The sequence below is a fragment of the Bos mutus genome, chromosome 5 (genome assembly GCF_027580195.1).
Source record: "Bos mutus isolate GX-2022 chromosome 5, NWIPB_WYAK_1.1, whole genome shotgun sequence".
In the NCBI taxonomy this organism is placed as follows: Eukaryota; Metazoa; Chordata; class Mammalia; order Artiodactyla; family Bovidae; genus Bos; species Bos mutus.
In genome coordinates this window covers 85943109-85961250 of record NC_091621.1, presented here as the reverse complement: position 1 = coordinate 85961250, position 18142 = coordinate 85943109, and the positions used below count along the sequence as shown (strand labels likewise).

The window sequence follows — 18142 nt, the reverse complement described above, 5'->3', positions numbered from 1 at the left end:
ATTAAAAACTATTGTGAAAAAAATGTTACTTTCTATAGTAAATCTGCTACATACAAATGCATTCCATTCTGAGAGCATGTTTGTAAATCCAGTTTGTTTGTAAATCAAACAAATTTAGCCTAGATACCCAACTAACACAATCGGCTCTGTAATACTGTATGGCAATAGGTTTATAACACATTCACACAAATAATACAAAAAAAAAAACACACAAAATAAACATTTTTAATCTTACAGTACGTTACCTTGAAAAGTACAGTAGTACAGTACAAGAGCTGGCATTCAGGGGCTGGCATTGAATGAACAATCAAGAAGAGTTACTGATGGGAGCGGGGAGAGGAGGTGGGAGATGGTAGACTGAAGGATCATCAGCAGTAGGAGATGGAGGGCAAGCTGCGACTTCACTCACACCTGATGTTGATGGCACAGGTCCTTGTTTCTTGCTGGATTCAATGTAATCTACCCTCTTGAAAAACTGATGCAGTGACTTCTGGATAGTAGCGCTTTGGATAGTAGCACTTTGGATGGTAGCACTAAAGATCACTAGATCCAGAAGTGGATCACTAAAGATCCTGACTTCTGGATAGTAGCACTTTGTTTCTCATCGCAGATGACGCAGTAGCACTAGATCGTGCACTGCTCTACGTTTGTGTTCCGTGCCTCAAAAACTAACAGTGCCTCCTCAAATCAAGAAAACGCCCTTGCCCGGTCCTGTGTTGTGAATCGTTTCCGTTCCTCAGTTACTTCTTCCTCTTGTCTCTGTCCTTCCTCCGGGCCTCCAGTTCTATCAGGTCTTTATTAGTAAGCTCCGTTGCACAGCAAGGAGTTCAGTATTATAAGAACAAGTGACTTCTACCATCTTTAAACCTCACTCCACTCTCTTAATTATTTTCACTTTTGTTTCCATCGTTATTGCTTGGTGCTTCTTAGCAGTACAAGCTACATCATCGCTGCTCTTACGCTTGCTTCCAGACATCCTGTGCTCGAAATAAACATACTGCACTATTGCACTCGGTTCTGTACTGTATTGTATTGGGCTTCCCTTGTGGCTCAGCTGGTAAAGAATCCGCCCGCAATGCGGGAGACATGGGTTCGATTCCCGGGTTGGGAAGATCTCCTGGAGAAGGGAAAGGCTACCCACTCCAGTATTCTGGCCTGGAGAATTCCATGGAGTTGCCAAGAGCCGGACACAACTGAGAGACTTTCACTTTCACAGTAAAGTGCACAGAAGCACAACCACTTGTAGATGATACACACACGTGACAGTGTATGCCAGACACATGAGCTAACGTATGTGAACGCATACTGACATCTTTGAAAGTTCAAAACTTGAAGGTTTGCGTGTAGGGGACTTACTGTGTATGCTCACTTGGTTTACATTTTACATCCTAGATCTTATTTGAATGCTTAAAGCATTCCTGAGCATTGATCTTTAGCTTCATAGCAATTGACATGATTACTTAACTTCATTTAAAACTATCTAGACTGAAAAATAATACTATCGACTGAGATAAAGCTGGCAGTTTTGATCTCAATTATCCAGTCAATTGTTTTGCTATTTTTTTCTTTCTTTCTGTGTATATGCACCTGTGCTTTCGGTGTTTTTTACATCCTGACAGCTTTTTAAGAAGATGGAATTGGGCATGTTTTATTGCTTACAAAATGTCACTTAAAATCTTGGTTGGTGATCAAAATAGAATATAAATTTTGATTCTTATTAAAACCTGGGAATGTAAGAATTCAAAAAGGCTTGACTTTATTCTGTTTGTGAAATAAGCTTTATTTTAAACAAAGCTTTGTTTATTGGTAAGTATCTAAATATTTCAATTGGGCATTCTGAAGCAAATTTTATCTGTCATATTTAGCGTCTGTTAAAATAGTGTGTGTTTGTAAAAAGCATGATTTTAGGACAGCTGAGTTATTGCGAATTTATTTAATAAATTTAGAAAGAAGTACCATTTTTGGGAAACCACCCTTCTATGTTTTGTCACACGCTATAATCCTGAGAGAGATCATAAAGGATATGAGAATAAAGGGAGTAAACAACGTCTCTCTTGATCTAACTGGGAAAAGAAAATATTTAAGATTTGTGTTCAAGAGTTTCCTTCCTTACATAAGGTAATACATTATTTTTGGCAGGTGTTCCAAAATTGTAGCTGCATTCAAACACCAGGAAATTCATCTGCAGTTCTTGGGCTGTGTGACAAAGGAAAAGACTGTTCCATGATGCTACAGTACTTTTTAATCTTGTCCGTGTTCAGTAGTTTCATATTTTCCTTATCTGCCATCCCTGGATATATGGTTCTCCTGAGGTACAAGAATTATTTTCTTTATTTGGATTTATTTCTGGTTATTTAGTATGGAAGCTTTTTCTAAGAAAGTCACATGAAGCTCACAGTATCTAAGAACTTGGTGCTCTAATATAAGATTTTCCAAATAAGCATTGTTGAATTTTACAAAAATTTTTAAGTTAGCAAATTTAAATGTCCATCTGCTGGTATTTCCCTCCCTATCTTTCCTACCTTATTACTTAGAGTTAAATAAGCAAACGCTCATGGTTTAACACAAAAAGAGACACATTTATATTTTAGGGTAAACCATATGAAATGGTCATTTTCCTAGGTAAGAGTGGTTGCCTATAGTTCATTTCCTGTAGTTTGATGTATTAGGACAGTGGAATTAAAAGCTGTTGGAAGTCCCAGTTTCACCAGTTATTATCAATAGGGCAAAGGCAGGTGAATTGATCTTTCTGAGCTCTTTTTTTTGTTTAATAAAAAAATGGATATAGTAATGAATGCTCAACTGTCTTAAGAGGCTCTTGTGAAACACAAATGTTGAAGGGCTTACTAAAACTAGGAAATTGGAGAGCTAGATTGTAAACTTAGGTTTATCACACAAGCTTTTTCAATGACAGCATCTTCGTCCCTCATAAGCAATTTTAAACATAGCTAGTAAACGAAGTCCATAGGTTTTTCCATCTTGAAGAAGAGTTAAATTGATTGTAATTCTCAGTTCATAGTTCATTCTAGGTGGGGTGAGGTTTTTCTCTTATTTTATTTTACTTTATTTTTATTTTTTTCATTCCATTTCCCACTTCCTATCACCATAGGCATCCACATTAATATGATAAGACATACAGTCTTAAATACATGCTTTCCTTTGTCAAATACTGTTTGTTGTGTATTGTTTTTTTTTTTTTTTAATGATTTTATTTATGGTTGTGCACGGTCTTCATGCTGCGTGGGCTTTTCTCTAGCTGTGGCTCCTCTTGTTGCAGAGCATGGGCTCTGGTGCCCACAGACCTCAGTTCTGCGGCTCCCAGGCTCGAGAGCCCCGGCCCAGTGGCTGTGATGCATGGGCTCAGCTGCTCTGCCACGTGTGGTCTTCCCAGACCAGGAGTGGAACTCGCGTCCCCTGCTTTGGCAGGGGGGCGATTCTTTACCACTGAGCCACCAGGAAAACCCTCAGGTGTATTTTAGACTAGTTTTCAAGGCTCCTATCTGGTGAGAGAGGCCTGGGAGCCGGGAGTCCTCAGCCACAGTGCTGGCTCTGCCATCAAAAGTGCTGGGGCCTCTAGCGAACGCCTGCCCCTCCCTCAGTGTCTGACTCTTTGCCCACCAGGTTCCTCTGTCCATGGGATTTCCCAGGCAAGATTACTGGAGTGGGTTGCCATTTCCTTCTCCGTGTTTGTTGTGTATTGTGTTTTATATGCACAGAAACAATACTGTGCTACAAATTTGTTTTGGTTCAAAATGCACATGCAAACATAAATTCACCAAATACTGCTTTTATTTATGAGTTATTCTCATACCATCAATTCATGCCTCTTCATTGGGTTTTCCTCAGAGCTCGGTTGGTAAATAATCTGCCTGCGATGCAGGAGATCTCGCTTCAATTTCTGGGTCGGGAAGATCCCTGGAGAACGGATAGGCTACCCACTCCAGTATTCTTGAGCTTCCCTTATGGCCCAGCTGGTCAACAATCCGCCCGCAGTGTGGGAGACTTGGGTTCAATTCCTCGGTTGGGAAGGTCCCTCGGAGAAGGGAAAGGCTACCCACTCCAGTATTCTGGTCTGGAGAATTCCATGAACTAGAGTCTCAAAGAGTTGGACATAACTGAGCGACTTCCATTTTCACTTTCATAGCCTCACTAATATTTAGAATTATTGAACTTTCTGACTTTTACTATTCCAATGGCTATTAGATGGTAGCTCACTGATGTTTTAATACGTGATTTCCTAAATCAATGAGTTTAAGAATTTCCTTAAACTTTTTTCTAGCTACTAGTACTTTTACTTCAAGATGCTTATTCATTATTTTTGTCCACTTTCATGATAATTCCTATAGTTTTCTGGTGAATTATAGATGTTAATCTAATATTATTTACTTGATACAATTATCTTCTCCTGATCTCTCATCTTTTCTTCATAATTTTTCATAGTTGTTTTTTTTTGTGAAATTCAATCCTAACTTTTGTTGTACTGAAATCTGACAATTTACTTGCCTTAGGGTTTATGTATTGGGGAGTCCCATTTCAAAAGGGTTTTTATATTACTAATTTATAAAAATATTCCCCTAAATTTTATCTTACCAGCTATATAGCTTTTACCTAGTTCTTTAAATCATCATAAGTTTATCTTTATGTGTGGTGACAGGGAGAGAGAGATTCAATGTTATTTTTAAACCAAACAATTGTTTTCCCAACATCATAGCACAAATAAGAAGTCCTGTTTCCATTGATTCATGGTGCCATCTTTATCATATTTAAAGTTTTTATGTAACACAGGATGTTTTCACGCATCCAGAGTTTTATTTGTCTGTTTTCAAAGTAGGGACACTGCATATGTTCATGTCTCATACGGTAGCTCTTCTTCACCCACTCGTCATTTTCACCTTCACTCTTCCCTCTTCCCTTTTCCCCCCCAAATTGATTTAGCTATTGATGCATGAAACTTTATACTTACATATAAATTTTGACTGTATGGATTATATATATTAATTAAAGAAACTCTGACATCAAATATTTGTGACCATGAAATACTTTTCCATTTATTTAAAATTTCCTGTATAGATACTACACATACACACATATATTATATATATATACATATATATATATACACACACACACAGAAAATGGTACCATGTACAATTATATATGTACCCATTTATATCCAAACATGCATATATATGTATACATATCCATATATATATATGGATATGGGCTTATTTGTAATTTAATATGGTACTATTTTCTCATATTTTCTAGTTGGTTATTGTTGGTTTAGAGAAATGCTGTTGATTTTTTAACATTTACTATTTATCCAGCAACTTTTCTTATTTGTTCTGATAACTTGCTCACTTTGTTACATGTTCTTTATAGAAATATGTGCACACAAGGAGAGTTTTATCTCTTTGCTTCTAAAGCTTATACATCTTAGATTTAAAAAATTTTCTTATAGCATCAACTTGGACCTCCAAAACTGTGTTAAACTGTAATGGTGATAACGAGTATTCTTGTTCTTTTGTATTTTTAATGGAAACCATATAAAATTTTTCCATTAAATATGATGCTTGCTATAGATTTTTAGTATATATATTTTCATCTAGTTTCTGAGTTTTTAATCATAGAATCAGTATCAAACTACTATTTTTCCTCTTCTAGGAAAAATTTTACATATAATCTTCCAATTCAGTACTTTTAGTGTAGTGAAAAAAGTGACAGATTTTTCTATGTTGAGCTCTTTGGACATCTAAGAAAAACCATAGTTAGTCACATTTAAATAATAATTTATTTAAAATTATTGCATCTATGTTGATTGGTAAAACATAAATGTTATTTTCTATACTTTTTGTTTGTTTGTTTTGGAATCATTCTAGACCCACAAAATGAATTGATAAATTTTCTATTTTTAAATTTCTGGAACTATTTACATTAAATATCTATCTGTTGAAAGTTTTATGAACTCACTCATAAAACTACTTGTACTTTGGCCTTACTTGGTCAGTGATACTTGGTTATTATTTTCATTATTTTCATAAATGTTTCATTATAACATTTCAATTTAATGTTAGTGTCTATTTACATTTTCCATTTATGCTTATACCAGATGTTACTGCATAACAGTTTATAATATTCTTTGATCATTTGGATATTCTCTGATATATCTGAAGGATTTTCCATTTTTTCTTTATTTTGTTTATTGCATTTTTATTTCTTGATCATTGTTGCCAGAGGTTGCTTTTAATTTCTTTTTTAAAGAAGCAATTTTTAGTTTTGTTGCTCTTTATTTCATCTATTTCTGCTTTTTATTTTATTTATTAAAAAATTTTTTTGGTCTTTTTATTGTTCTATATCTAACTATTTGAGCTTAACACTTACATAATTTGCTTATTTTGATTAATATATATAAAATGATGAATTTTCTTCCAAGTATTGCTTTAGCTATACCTCAGCTAATATTTTCTATGAAGTTTTACTTCTAACTGTTTTGTAACTTCTTAGCTATAAGGATTTCATGCTTTTGTGAGATCATAAGGTGGTATGTTAGAGGTAGAGGAGAAAGAAAAATTCTTCAGTAAAATTTAAATACCATATTTTCTATATTAAATGGCAACCATGGGAGCAAGAGGGTCATGGGAGCAAGAGGGTCATGTGAGGTCTCCTGATTTTATTACTTCCTTCTGAGTAAAATCATTGATGTTGCCTAAACAATCTGTGTTAGTGAACTGGTCAACTGTATCTCACTCTATTTGCTGAAGAGTTTTTCAAAGTAGTAAAAAACTTATGCCAAGAAAATGCCCATCAGTTCAGTTCAGTTCAGTCACTCAGTCGTGTCCAACTCTTTGTGACCCCATGGACTGCAGCATGCCAGGCCTCCCTGTCCAGTACCAACTCCCGGAGTTTACTCAAACTCATGTCCATTGAGTCAGTGCTGCCATCCAACCATCTAATCCTCTGATGTCACCTTCTCCTCCTGCCTTCAATCTTTCCCAGCATCAGAGTCTTTTCCAATGAGTCAGCTCTTTGCCTCAGCTACCAAAGTATTGGAGTTTCAACTTCAGCATCAGTCCTTCCAATGAACACTCAGGACTGATCTCCTTTAGAATGGACTGGTTGGATCTCCTTGCTGTTTAAGGGACTCTCAAGAGTCTTCTCCAACACCACAATTCAAAAACATCAATTCTTTGGTGCTCAGCTTTGTAGTGCAACTCTCACGTCCATACACGACTACTGGAAAAACCATTGCCTTGACTAGATGGACCTTTGTTGGCAAAGTAACGTCTCTGCTTTTGAATATGTTGTCTAGGTTTGTCATAGCTTTTCTTCCAAGGAGCAAGTGTCTTTGATTTCATGACTGCAGTCACCATCTGCAGTGATTTTGGAGCCCCAGAAAATAAAGTCTGACACTGCACCACTGTTTCCCCATCTATTTGCCATGAAGTGATGGGATTAGATGCCATGATCTTAGTTTTCTGAATGTTGAATTTTAAGCCAACTTTTTCACTCTCCTCTTTCACTTTCATCAAGAGGCTCTTTAGTTCTTCTTCACTTTCTGCCATAAGCATGGTGTCATCTGCATATCTGAGGTTATTGATATTTCTTCCTGCAGTCTTGATTCCAGCTTGTGCTTCTTCCAGCCCAGCGTTTCTCATGATGTACTCTGCATATAAGTTAAATAAACAGGGTGACAGTGTACAGCCTTGACGTACTCCTTTCCCTATTTGGAACCAGTCTGTTGTTCCATGTCCAGTTCTAACTGTTGTTTCCTGACCTGCATACAGATTTTTCAAGAGGTAGGTCAGGTGATCTGGTATTCCCATCTCTTTCAGAATTTTTCACAGTTTGTTGTGATCCACACATTCAAAGGCTTTGGCATAGTCAATAAAACAGAGATAAAGTAGAGATACAGAGTTTTTCTGTAACTCTTCCTTTTTTCAATGATCCAGCTGATTTTGGCAATTTGACCTCTGGTTCCTCTGCCTTTTCTAAAACCAGCTTGAACATCTGGAAGTTCACGGTTCACATTGTTGAAGTCTGACTTGGAGATTTTTGAGCATTACTTTACTAGCGTGTGAGATGAGTGCAATTGTGTGGTAGTTTGAGCATTTTTTGTCATTGCCTTTCTTTGGGATTGGAATGAAAACTGACCTTTTCCAGTCCTGTGGCCACTGCTGAGTTTTCCAAATTGGCTGGCATATTGAGTGCAGCACTTTCATAGCATCATCTTTCAGGATTTGAAATAGCTCAACTGAAATTCCATCACTTCCACTAGCTTTGTTTGTACTGATGTACTGATGCTTCCTAACGCCCACTTGACTTCGCATTCCAGGATGTCTGGCTCTAGGGGAGTGATCACACCATTGTGATTATCTGGGTCATGAAGAGCTTTTTTGTACAGTTCTTCTGTGCATTCTTGCTACCTCTTCTCAATATCTTCTGCTTCCATACCATCTCTGTCCTTTATTGAGCCCATCTTTGTATGAAATATTCACTTGGTATCTCTAATTTTCTTGAAGAGATCTCTAGTCTTTCCCATTCTATTGTTTTCCTCTATTTCTTTGCATTGATCACTGAGGAAGGCTTTCTTATCTCTCCTTGCTTTTCTTTGGAACTCTGCATTCAGATGCTTATATCTTTCCTTTTCTCCTTTGCTTTTTGCTTCTCTTCTTTTCACAGCTATTTGTAAGGCCTCCTCAGACAGCCGTTTTGCTTTTTTGCATTTCTTTTCCATGGGGATGGTCTTGATCCCTGTCTCCTGCACAATGTCACGAATCTCCGTCCATAGTTCATCAGACACTCTGTCTACCAGATCTAGTCCCTTAAATCTATTTCTCACTTCCACTGTATAATCATAAGGGATTTGATTTAGGTCATACCTGAATGGTCTGGTGGTTTTCCCCACTTTCTTCAATTTAAGTCTGAGTTTGGCAATAAGGAGTTCATGATCTGAGCCACAGTCAGCTCAGATCATGAACTATACATCATCTCTACTTAGAAAGCAAATTTTAAAAATTACTATCTTAACCTATTCTGCCAGCTGGTGGATCATATATCTTGCATGCCCCTGACTCACCACAGTTCAAAGTTCCCTACTGTAAACATGTGGTGTCCACTAAAGCTCCAAAATATTTAGGTGAAGGAATTCCAGCTACAATTAAAAGGGAGAAAGAAGAATCCATTAGCAAGTTAAGAAGATAATATGATAATTGGTAAGATAATTGGTAAGAACCGATAATATGATGTTTTTGCTAAAAATGTATTGTGTCCTTTTGTTTAAAAATTTGCTTTCATTTTCTCAGCTTTGGTTAGTCAAAGAAGGGAAGGGAATACAGAGGAAATCTCTAAGCGAATTAATTGAGCAGATAGCCATGCTTATGCTAAAGTGAGTGGAGCATAGAAAATGCCATGGGAAATGATAGTCTTTATTTCTACATATAAGGGCTTCCCAGGTGGCACAGTGGTAAATAATCTGCCTGCAATGCAGGAGGCCTGGATTTGATCCCTGGGTTGGTATTCTTGTCTGGTAAATTCCATGGACAGAGAAGCCTGGCAGGCTACAGTCCAAGGGGTTCCAAAGAGTTGAACATGACTGAGTGACTTATATACACACAGACACACACACACATTTCTATGTAAGGAATTTCAGGCAATGGTGAAAAGGTGGGGGAATTTTTGGAAAGAATGGATGAATCTGTGCAGCTTTTAAATAGATACCAAATCACTTAAAATATGTTTGCTTTGGATTTTTTTTTAATCACTTTCCTTGGAAAACTTTTATTTTTGTTTTCTTTTCTCTTTACATTTACTTATGTAAATCCTTGGCTTTTCTGTATTTTGTTAATACGAATAATTTAAATACACCTAGGGTTGCATTCTTCTTTGGTTTGAGGCTAAAGGTATAACCATTAGAATCACAAACTACTTTGAGAAGAGGATACTGGGGTAGAAATCAATTGATATGAAATGTTTTCTTCTTTGATAACTTTATGATAGAAATGAGTGAGCAAAAAGTGATGGATAAAATGCCAAAGACCAGAGGTGGGGCTTCTGTGAAACTTATGAACTGAATAATTAGGCCTTGAATAGCCAAGACTTGAGTATGCAAGAAAATTTGCTAATGCTCAATGTGTTACTAGCATACAAATAGTTGTTTTAAGAAACTATGGTAGTTTTTAAATTTTTGAATTCATTAATTTTTTAGGTGTGTCAAGCCTGAAGAGAAGTCTCTTGGTGTGGGATTACATGCATTTTGTACACGAGTATTAGGTAAAAATAATTATGTTTCCCAATATCACATCAGACCACTATTAAATACTAAGTAAATGAAGTCACTCCCTCAGAGTAACAATTTAGCAAATATCCCTTCTGCTTGTAAATAGCACTTTGTAATTAGTATGAGAATAAAGAACAAGAAGAAATGAAAAACTTCTTCCTTTTACTTGAAAAAGACCTAGCTGACATTCTACTTTTCATCAATAAACTTGAAAAGCAAAGAGGCAATGCTTTGTTAAAATAAAATGTGCTTGTGGTTCACCCAAAATATTGCAGAAAAAAGTATAAATAATCATTAATTCAATGCTTTTCTCTACTGATAATTTTTTATTTTGCCTTTATCCATCTAATTACTTACCTTTTTAAATCTAGAAACTTAACTCTAAAAGTAACTTCTAGTTTCTAAAAGTAAAATTTAAAGCTGTAGATTTATATTCTGTTAAACTGTTCTACAAATAGAGAAACTTTTAATACTTTCAAACAAAACAACGTATCTTCTTACCTTGCTAATGGATTCTTCTTTCTCCCTTTTAATTGTAGCTGGAATTCCTGCACCTATATATTTTGGAGCTTTAGTGGACTCCACATGTTTACACTGGGGAACTTTGAAGTGTGGTGAGTCAGGGGCATGCAGGATATACGATTCCAACAGCTTCAGGTAAAGATAGTAATTTAAAATTTGCTTTCTAAGCAGAGATAATGTATAAAATGGTACATGGTACCATAGTACATGTCTAACACTTTCTTTGTCAAGTGACTAGACTACTTTGGTTTTATTTACAAAATAGGTACTGATACTATATCGCCATTTCTTATTTACATATTCATTTTATTTCCTCAATATTTTCAAAGCACTTGATAAATATAAGCACAGGTGGCTTTCAAAAGGTTGTTCCTTAAATTGGTTGCAATCAGTATATTATTGAAGGCCATGTCTGTGGAGTGACTACCTATCTAAATTATATTACTCTCAAGTATCCCCGTTTAATCCTACATCATTCCAGCGTTTTACTAGCTTAAATCCTTACTTCCTTTGGCCATCCACTTCTGATCTTTAAAATATTTTTCTCCCTTGGTAAATTTCACTGACACAGTATTCTTCGTGTTTCTTCAAGTTTTACTTTTTGTAAATATGGATCTGATTTTGAACAAACGTCATCGGACACCAACCTGTTTTTGAACAAAACTCTTCCATTTTTCTCTGTATTTTCAGATTATTTTCCATTTGGAGACCTGAATTCTGTTTAGATTTGTCTTAATTGCTCACTATGGGCAGTAAGACAACTCTTTTAATAACTAAAAAATGATTTGGTATTGTTTAAAAGAGGCTAAGGTCTTCTCTTGATCAGTAAAAGGATATATATGTCAAGAACTGTGAAGAAAGCAGACAATGAGATTCATGTTTTCATCAGTTCCCTTTTCCTCGGTTATACTGACTATAAGACAAAACAGAATTTAAAGTAAGAAAAAATTATAGAGTTAAAAAAGGGTATTATGTAATAATAAAAGAAATACTTTACCAAAAATATATAACAATCATGAATCCATATAAATCTATCACTATAACTTCAAATATATAAAACAAAAATTCACAAAATTACAAGCAGCAGTCTACAGAGTAGAAAATTGCAACACAAACTTTTACAACAAGTGAATATAAAATACAGGTGAAAAATTCATGAGGATATAGTAGATTTGAACCATCTGACTATGCAAGTATTATCTAATATAGTGATTTTTTTTAACCCAACTATCAGCAACCATAGGAAAATAATAGAAATCTCATTGTAAAATAGATTTTAAAAAATATTTTGCATATTATTGCTGTGATACTAAGGAGGGAATAAGATACAGATACACCCAAGAACTAGATCAAATGATCTGCTCCCTCTGTGATTATTTATAGTATCACTATGAAAAAAACTAGGAAAGACCTAAGAACCCAGGGAAGTTGGAAAAGCAAAGGGAAAATGAGCAGATTTGGAGGAGTAAATACTGAGAAACAAAGCAAGCAAAGGAAACCAAAATAAACAAACAACAAAATACTCAAAAAGAGCTTGTAAACTAAAACATTAAAATACATGAATAAATCCAATAGTAAAAATGACAAGCACATAAATTACCAGTTGAAAGGTGACTTCATTCCAGATTAAATTTACTCTAATGTAAGAGTCTGACAAACTTTAAAATAAGATGTTTAACCAGCTCAATAGGATTAAAAATAATAAATTGATAGCATAATACCCATTAAAATGAATAAGAAATAACAAAAAAAATTCTAGGAGAAATAAGAATATGAATAAGAACTCTTGGAAATATTAGAGATTAAATGGTAGCATTGAAATAAAAGGAATTCTAAATAGATAATAAATTTCAAGTCCACATAAGTTAAAATGAGAATTGGTGACCTGAAAGTGGGTATTATAGAAATTATCTGGAATGAAAATTAATGATTTGATCTCATAAACACAAAAGAACCACCTTAATAATTTTAAAGATCAATTAGAAATTAAAAGATATATCTCAGAAATTTTCAAAACAGAGAGCAGAAGAAATAGCAGAAATAAACTAATGAATTAATGGCTTAGAATTTCCTAGAATTTAATAAAGACATACATTTTCAGATCACAAGTGCTCTTTAAATGCCTAGTAGGATGAATTAAATAGACATATCAAAGTGAAATTACAAATGTTCAAATTAAGAAAAAAACATAAGCACAACCCAGAGAAATAAACATATGGCTTATAAAGAAATATGATTCAACCAATAGGGATAGATTATCAACAACCATAGATCCTAATATCTTTATGATCCTTATTGCCTTGGGTTTGGGTTGAAACAAAAACACAAACTAGAGAACAAGAAATGGGCAAATGTGACTGACTGCATATAAAACTAAAAACTTGTTTGTAATTAAAGACACTATAGACAGTGAAGAATGAGAGAACATAAACGTGAGCATCAGGAACTCTCATACACTGCTGGTGGTGAATCAAAACTACTGAAAAAACTTTTGGGAAATATTTACTAAGTTGCAGACATCAAAATGTACCTACTTCCCTTGTGGCTCGGACAGTAAAACATCTGTCTACAATGAGGGTAGACCTGGGTTCGATCCCGGGTTTGGGAAGATTCCCTAGAGAAGGAAATGGCAACCCACTGCAGTACTCTTGCCTAGAAAATCCCATGGATGGAGGAGCCTGGTGCAGGCTACTGTCCATGGGCTCACAAAGAGTCGGACACAAAAGAAAGTGATCGACTTCACTTTCTTTCTTTTCTTTCTTTCTACTAAGTTGCATCCTCTAAAATCCTCAGACATATTTTAGAGACACTCTTGCTCACATGCACAAGGAGACATGTCAACCAAGGTTTATTGCAGTTTTATCAATATTAGAAAAAATCTTAACAAAAGTGTCCAGTAGGAAAATGGATAATAAGCTGTGGAGTGTTTATTACCGAACGCAGGTTTGGTTCGGAGAAGGCAGTGGCAACCCACTCCAGTGTTCTTGCCTGGAAAATCCCATGGGCGGAGGAGCCTGGTAGGCTGCAGTCCATGGGGTCTCGAAGAGTCGGACACGACTGAGTGACTTCACTTTCACTTTTCACTTTCATGCATTGGAGAAGGAAATGGCAAGCCACTCCAGTGTTCTTGCCTGGAGAATCCCAGGGACGGGGGAGCCTGGTGGGCTGCCGTCTATGGGGTCACACAGAGTCGGACACGACTGAAGCGACTTGGCAGCAGCAGCAGCAGCAGCAGGTTTGGTTGCGAGAGGCAGTTTGGTAGAGAGGAAATGCGCTTGAGTCAGAAAAGATGCCCATCTTGGGAGAAGGTGAACTCATGTCCAGAGACCAACTCCAAGGATTCTGCTCAGTCATGACTGTTTTTAAAGGAAAAATATTTGGGGGGGGAAGGATCTCAGTGAATCATCGAGGCAGGGGAGTTGGTTCTGTTTTCTTCTCCTTTGAGTGCAGACTGGCTGACTCTTCAGGTGTTAACTTGCCTGAATGATCTTCCTGCAGGATTGCTAAAAGGGCTGTTGGAGGGCAGAGAGCTTATCATTTTTTAACTATTTAATTCTTCATTCTTACTTCTTTTTATCTAGGAAAAGAATCAACAGGTTAGGCAACACATGGTGTACATTCAAGAAAGCATAAATCAGGAATTAGTTTCAATTGTTTAGTGATTTCTTTACTATAATTAGGTTTTTAAAGTTACAGGGGACAGAAATGGGTAAACAGAAAAGGGGCAAACCAATCGCTTTTATGTTCATATGTTGCAATATAGTTCAAAAGTTAAAAATAAACAATGTAGAACTACACGTATAAGCCTAGTTTTAAAATGGTGGACTGATAGAAAAAAATTTCAGAATAAAAACATAATATTATGCCAATTATTTAAAATGTAAAAATATATGCAATAATTGTATAAAGTATGAGTGGATACATGTGTAATTTGTAAAGCTATCGAAATAAAGTAGGAACAAAATCCATAAAATTCAACATAGTGTTACATCTGGAGTGGGTTAGAATATAATTGGATCATAGGAATACACAGAGGAATTAAATGTATTAATATCTTTTAAATTGGTCTGAAACAAAAATGGCAAAATTTAATCATTTAAAAAACCTGGGTGATGAGTATAAATATGTTTAACTCTTTTTTTCCTTAATTCTTGATATGTTTCCTAATAAGAGAAAATTTTAGAACTAGGAAAATGAATACAAGAAGCAGAAATTCATAAATAGACTATAGACCATCGAGGTAACAAAAAAGCTGTGCTTTTGAAAAGATTAAAATATAATAACAACAATCTGGAAAGGCAAATAAAGAGAAGAGGCGCAAATAAGCACTATTAAAAATGGAAAAAAATATAAATACAGATACTTAGGAATTTTAAACATTGTAATTTGGAAGCATATTAAGTAGAAGTTTTTTAGATAAATATGTATTATCAAATTTTACTATAAATATATAGTACTGTATTTTCATAGTCATTAAAAAATGTGAATGAGTCACAAATTCTCATCTTCCAAAGGCATCAAGTCCAGAAGCTTTGAAGGCAAGTTTTACAAATCTTCAATGAACTGATGATCCCTGCATTATACAAGGTATTCTTGTATAATGGAAAAAGAGGGAAAATTTCCCTGTTCATTTTATAAAGCTACTGCAATCTTGATATTGACATTGGACAAGTTCAGTACAAGGCAAAAAGTACAAGCTGATTTTAGTCATACATGCAAAAAGTTAACAAATTGAATCTATTAATGTGTAAAACCTAACAGAGTTTGTTCTGAATAATAATACTAGTCTTGGCTATTCTGCTAACTACATACAGAAAAATGATTTGGTGATATTTTACAAATTCAAAACTAAAACTTTGAGCAAACTCAGAAGCAAAAGCAATTTCCTTAACCTGATGAAGATCATGTAAGGAAACACAGGAGTAAATATTACAATTAGTGGTGATTCTTTGGAAGCATTCTTGCTAATTCTGAAAAAAACTGCTATCACTGTCAGTATTAAATTTAAGTTAGTATATTTAATGTAAAAAGATAAAATAAAAACAGTAACACAAGATTAAAAAGAGGAAAATAAATTTTGATTTTCCTGGATAAAAAATTCCCCAAATCATTTTAACAAAAGTTAGAATTCATCAGCTAATGAATGAAAGTTCATTAGGTTCATTCCTAAGATTCACGGGATTCATTCCTAAGGCTGACATGCAAAACAATTAGCTGCTGTTGTCCTTGTGGGGTAAAATATTAATAATTAAAAATATGCAAAACTAGTTGTATCTTTGTAAGTTTTAATATATTTTAACTTTTTTTTTTAAAATAGATACATCTATCTTGGATTACCGGCAGCACTAAGAGGATCAAGCTATATTCCAGCCTTTTTGATCCTCTTTATTTTGAGGAAGTATCGACTACCTGGGGAAAATGCCTCTTCAGAAACTATGCTTGTGGCAAAGTTTACAGGGAAGGAAAATGAGGGCAAAGAAATGGATCAAAATGCCAAAGTTTTGAATGATGATGAATTGAAAACAAAGCTGTAATACTCTTTTATATTATGCTTTCCAGAATTGGAAAACACAATACAACTTAATCATTTTTAAAATCAATAGAGGTATGGCAGATAACTTTTCCTTATTTTTAAGAACCTTAACATTTTTTTTTTTAACTCAAGAAGAAAAAATATTCATGATAGTATTTCTGAGGCAACAATGGCATTTGAGATTTTCCTCAGAGAGACATTTATAAACAAAACAGGATATTAGAACCAGCTTTATTTTCATGTTAAATTGTTAAAACAACAATTTTTCTTTTAACTCACGCAAAATATTTCCCACATCTCTTCCAAATGATTTTTGAAAATTTCCTATTATGAAAATCTATTTAATTCTACTGAAATCCTGCTTTGATATCATGATTATTAGGAGACTGAAATTCTTTTCTTCGTATGTGAATATTTAAGGATTTTGCTCAAATTTAAGTGAACAAAGTGAAAGAGGTGAACAAAGTCAAAGACTTTAAGTGAAAGAAGCCTAAATATTTTTTAATTCTATTTTGGAATTTTTCTTTAACTCTTCCTATTCATTCCAGAAATGATTCTTTTAAAATAGATTATGAAATTCTGTCCTTTATAAAATAAAGGACAGAAATGGTATGGACCTAACTGAAGCAGAAGATATTGAGAAGAGGTGGCAAGAATACATAGAAGAACTATACAAAAAAGATCTTCATGATCCAGATAATCATGATGGTGTGATCACCAACCTAGAGCCATTTTGGAATGCGAAGTCAAGTGGGCCTTAGGAAACATCAGTATAAACAAACCTAGTGGAAGTGGAGGAATTTCAGTTGAGTTATTACAAATCCTAAAAGATGGTGCTGTGAAAATGCTGCACTCAATATGTCAGCAAATTTGGAAAACTCAGCAGCGGCCACAGGACTGGAAAAGGTCAGTTTTCATTCCAATCCCAAAGAAAGGCAATACCAAAGAATGCTCAAACTACCACACAATTGCACTCATCTCACACGCTAGTAAAGTAATGCTCAAAATTCTCCAAGCCAGGTTTCAACAGTATGTGAACTGTGAACTTCCAGATGTTCAAGCTGGTTTTAGAAAAGGCAGAGCTACAGGGTGGGAAGATTTGGGAGAATGACATTGAAACATGTAAAATATCATGTAAGAAACGAGTTGCCAGTCCAGGTTCGATGCACAATACTGGATGCTTGGGGCTAGTGCACTGGGATGACCCAGAGGGATGGTATGGGGAGGGAGGAGGGAGGAGGGTTCAGGATGGGGAACACATGTATACCTGTGGCGGATTCATTTTGATATTTGGCAAAACTAATACAATTATGTAAAGTTTAAAAATAAAATAAATTAAAAAAAAAAAAAAAGAAAAGGCAGAGGAACGAGAGATCAAATTGCCAACATCTGTTGGATTATTGAAAAAGCAAGAGAGTTCCAGAAAAATATCTAGTCCTGCTTTATTGACTATGCCAAAGCCTTTGATTGTATGGGCCACAACAAACTCTGGAAAATTTGGAAGGAGATGGAAATACTGGACAACCTGACCTGCCTCTTAAGAAATCTGTATGCAGGTCAGGAAGCAACAGTTAGAACTAGCATGGAACAACAGACTGGTTCCAAATAGGGAAAGGAGTACGTCAAGGCTGTGTATTGTCACCCTGGTTATTTAACTTACATGCAGAGTACATCATGAGAAACGCTGGACTGGAAGAAGCACAAGCTGGAATCAAGTCTGCAGGGAGAAATATCAATAACCTCAGATATGCAGATGATACCACCCTTATGGCAGAAAGCAAAGAACTAAAGAGCCTCTTGATGAAAGTGAA

At 35.1% G+C, this 18142-nt stretch overlaps 1 protein-coding gene across 1 annotated transcript in view; it reads left to right on the top strand.

Moving 5' to 3' along the window:
* SLCO1A2 (solute carrier organic anion transporter family member 1A2) overlaps window positions 1-17536 on the top strand; it is a 51312-nt gene extending 33776 nt beyond the window's left edge. The window contains exons 11-14 of the mRNA XM_005893224.2: window positions 2140-2312; window positions 10205-10269; window positions 10816-10933; window positions 16116-17536. Coding sequence (XP_005893286.1) covers window positions 2140-2312; window positions 10205-10269; window positions 10816-10933; window positions 16116-16332 — 573 coding nt within the window. The 3' untranslated portion in view covers window positions 16333-17536. The remainder of the gene's footprint in view (window positions 1-2139; window positions 2313-10204; window positions 10270-10815; window positions 10934-16115) is intronic.
* The last annotated feature ends 606 nt before the right edge of the window (window positions 17537-18142 follow it).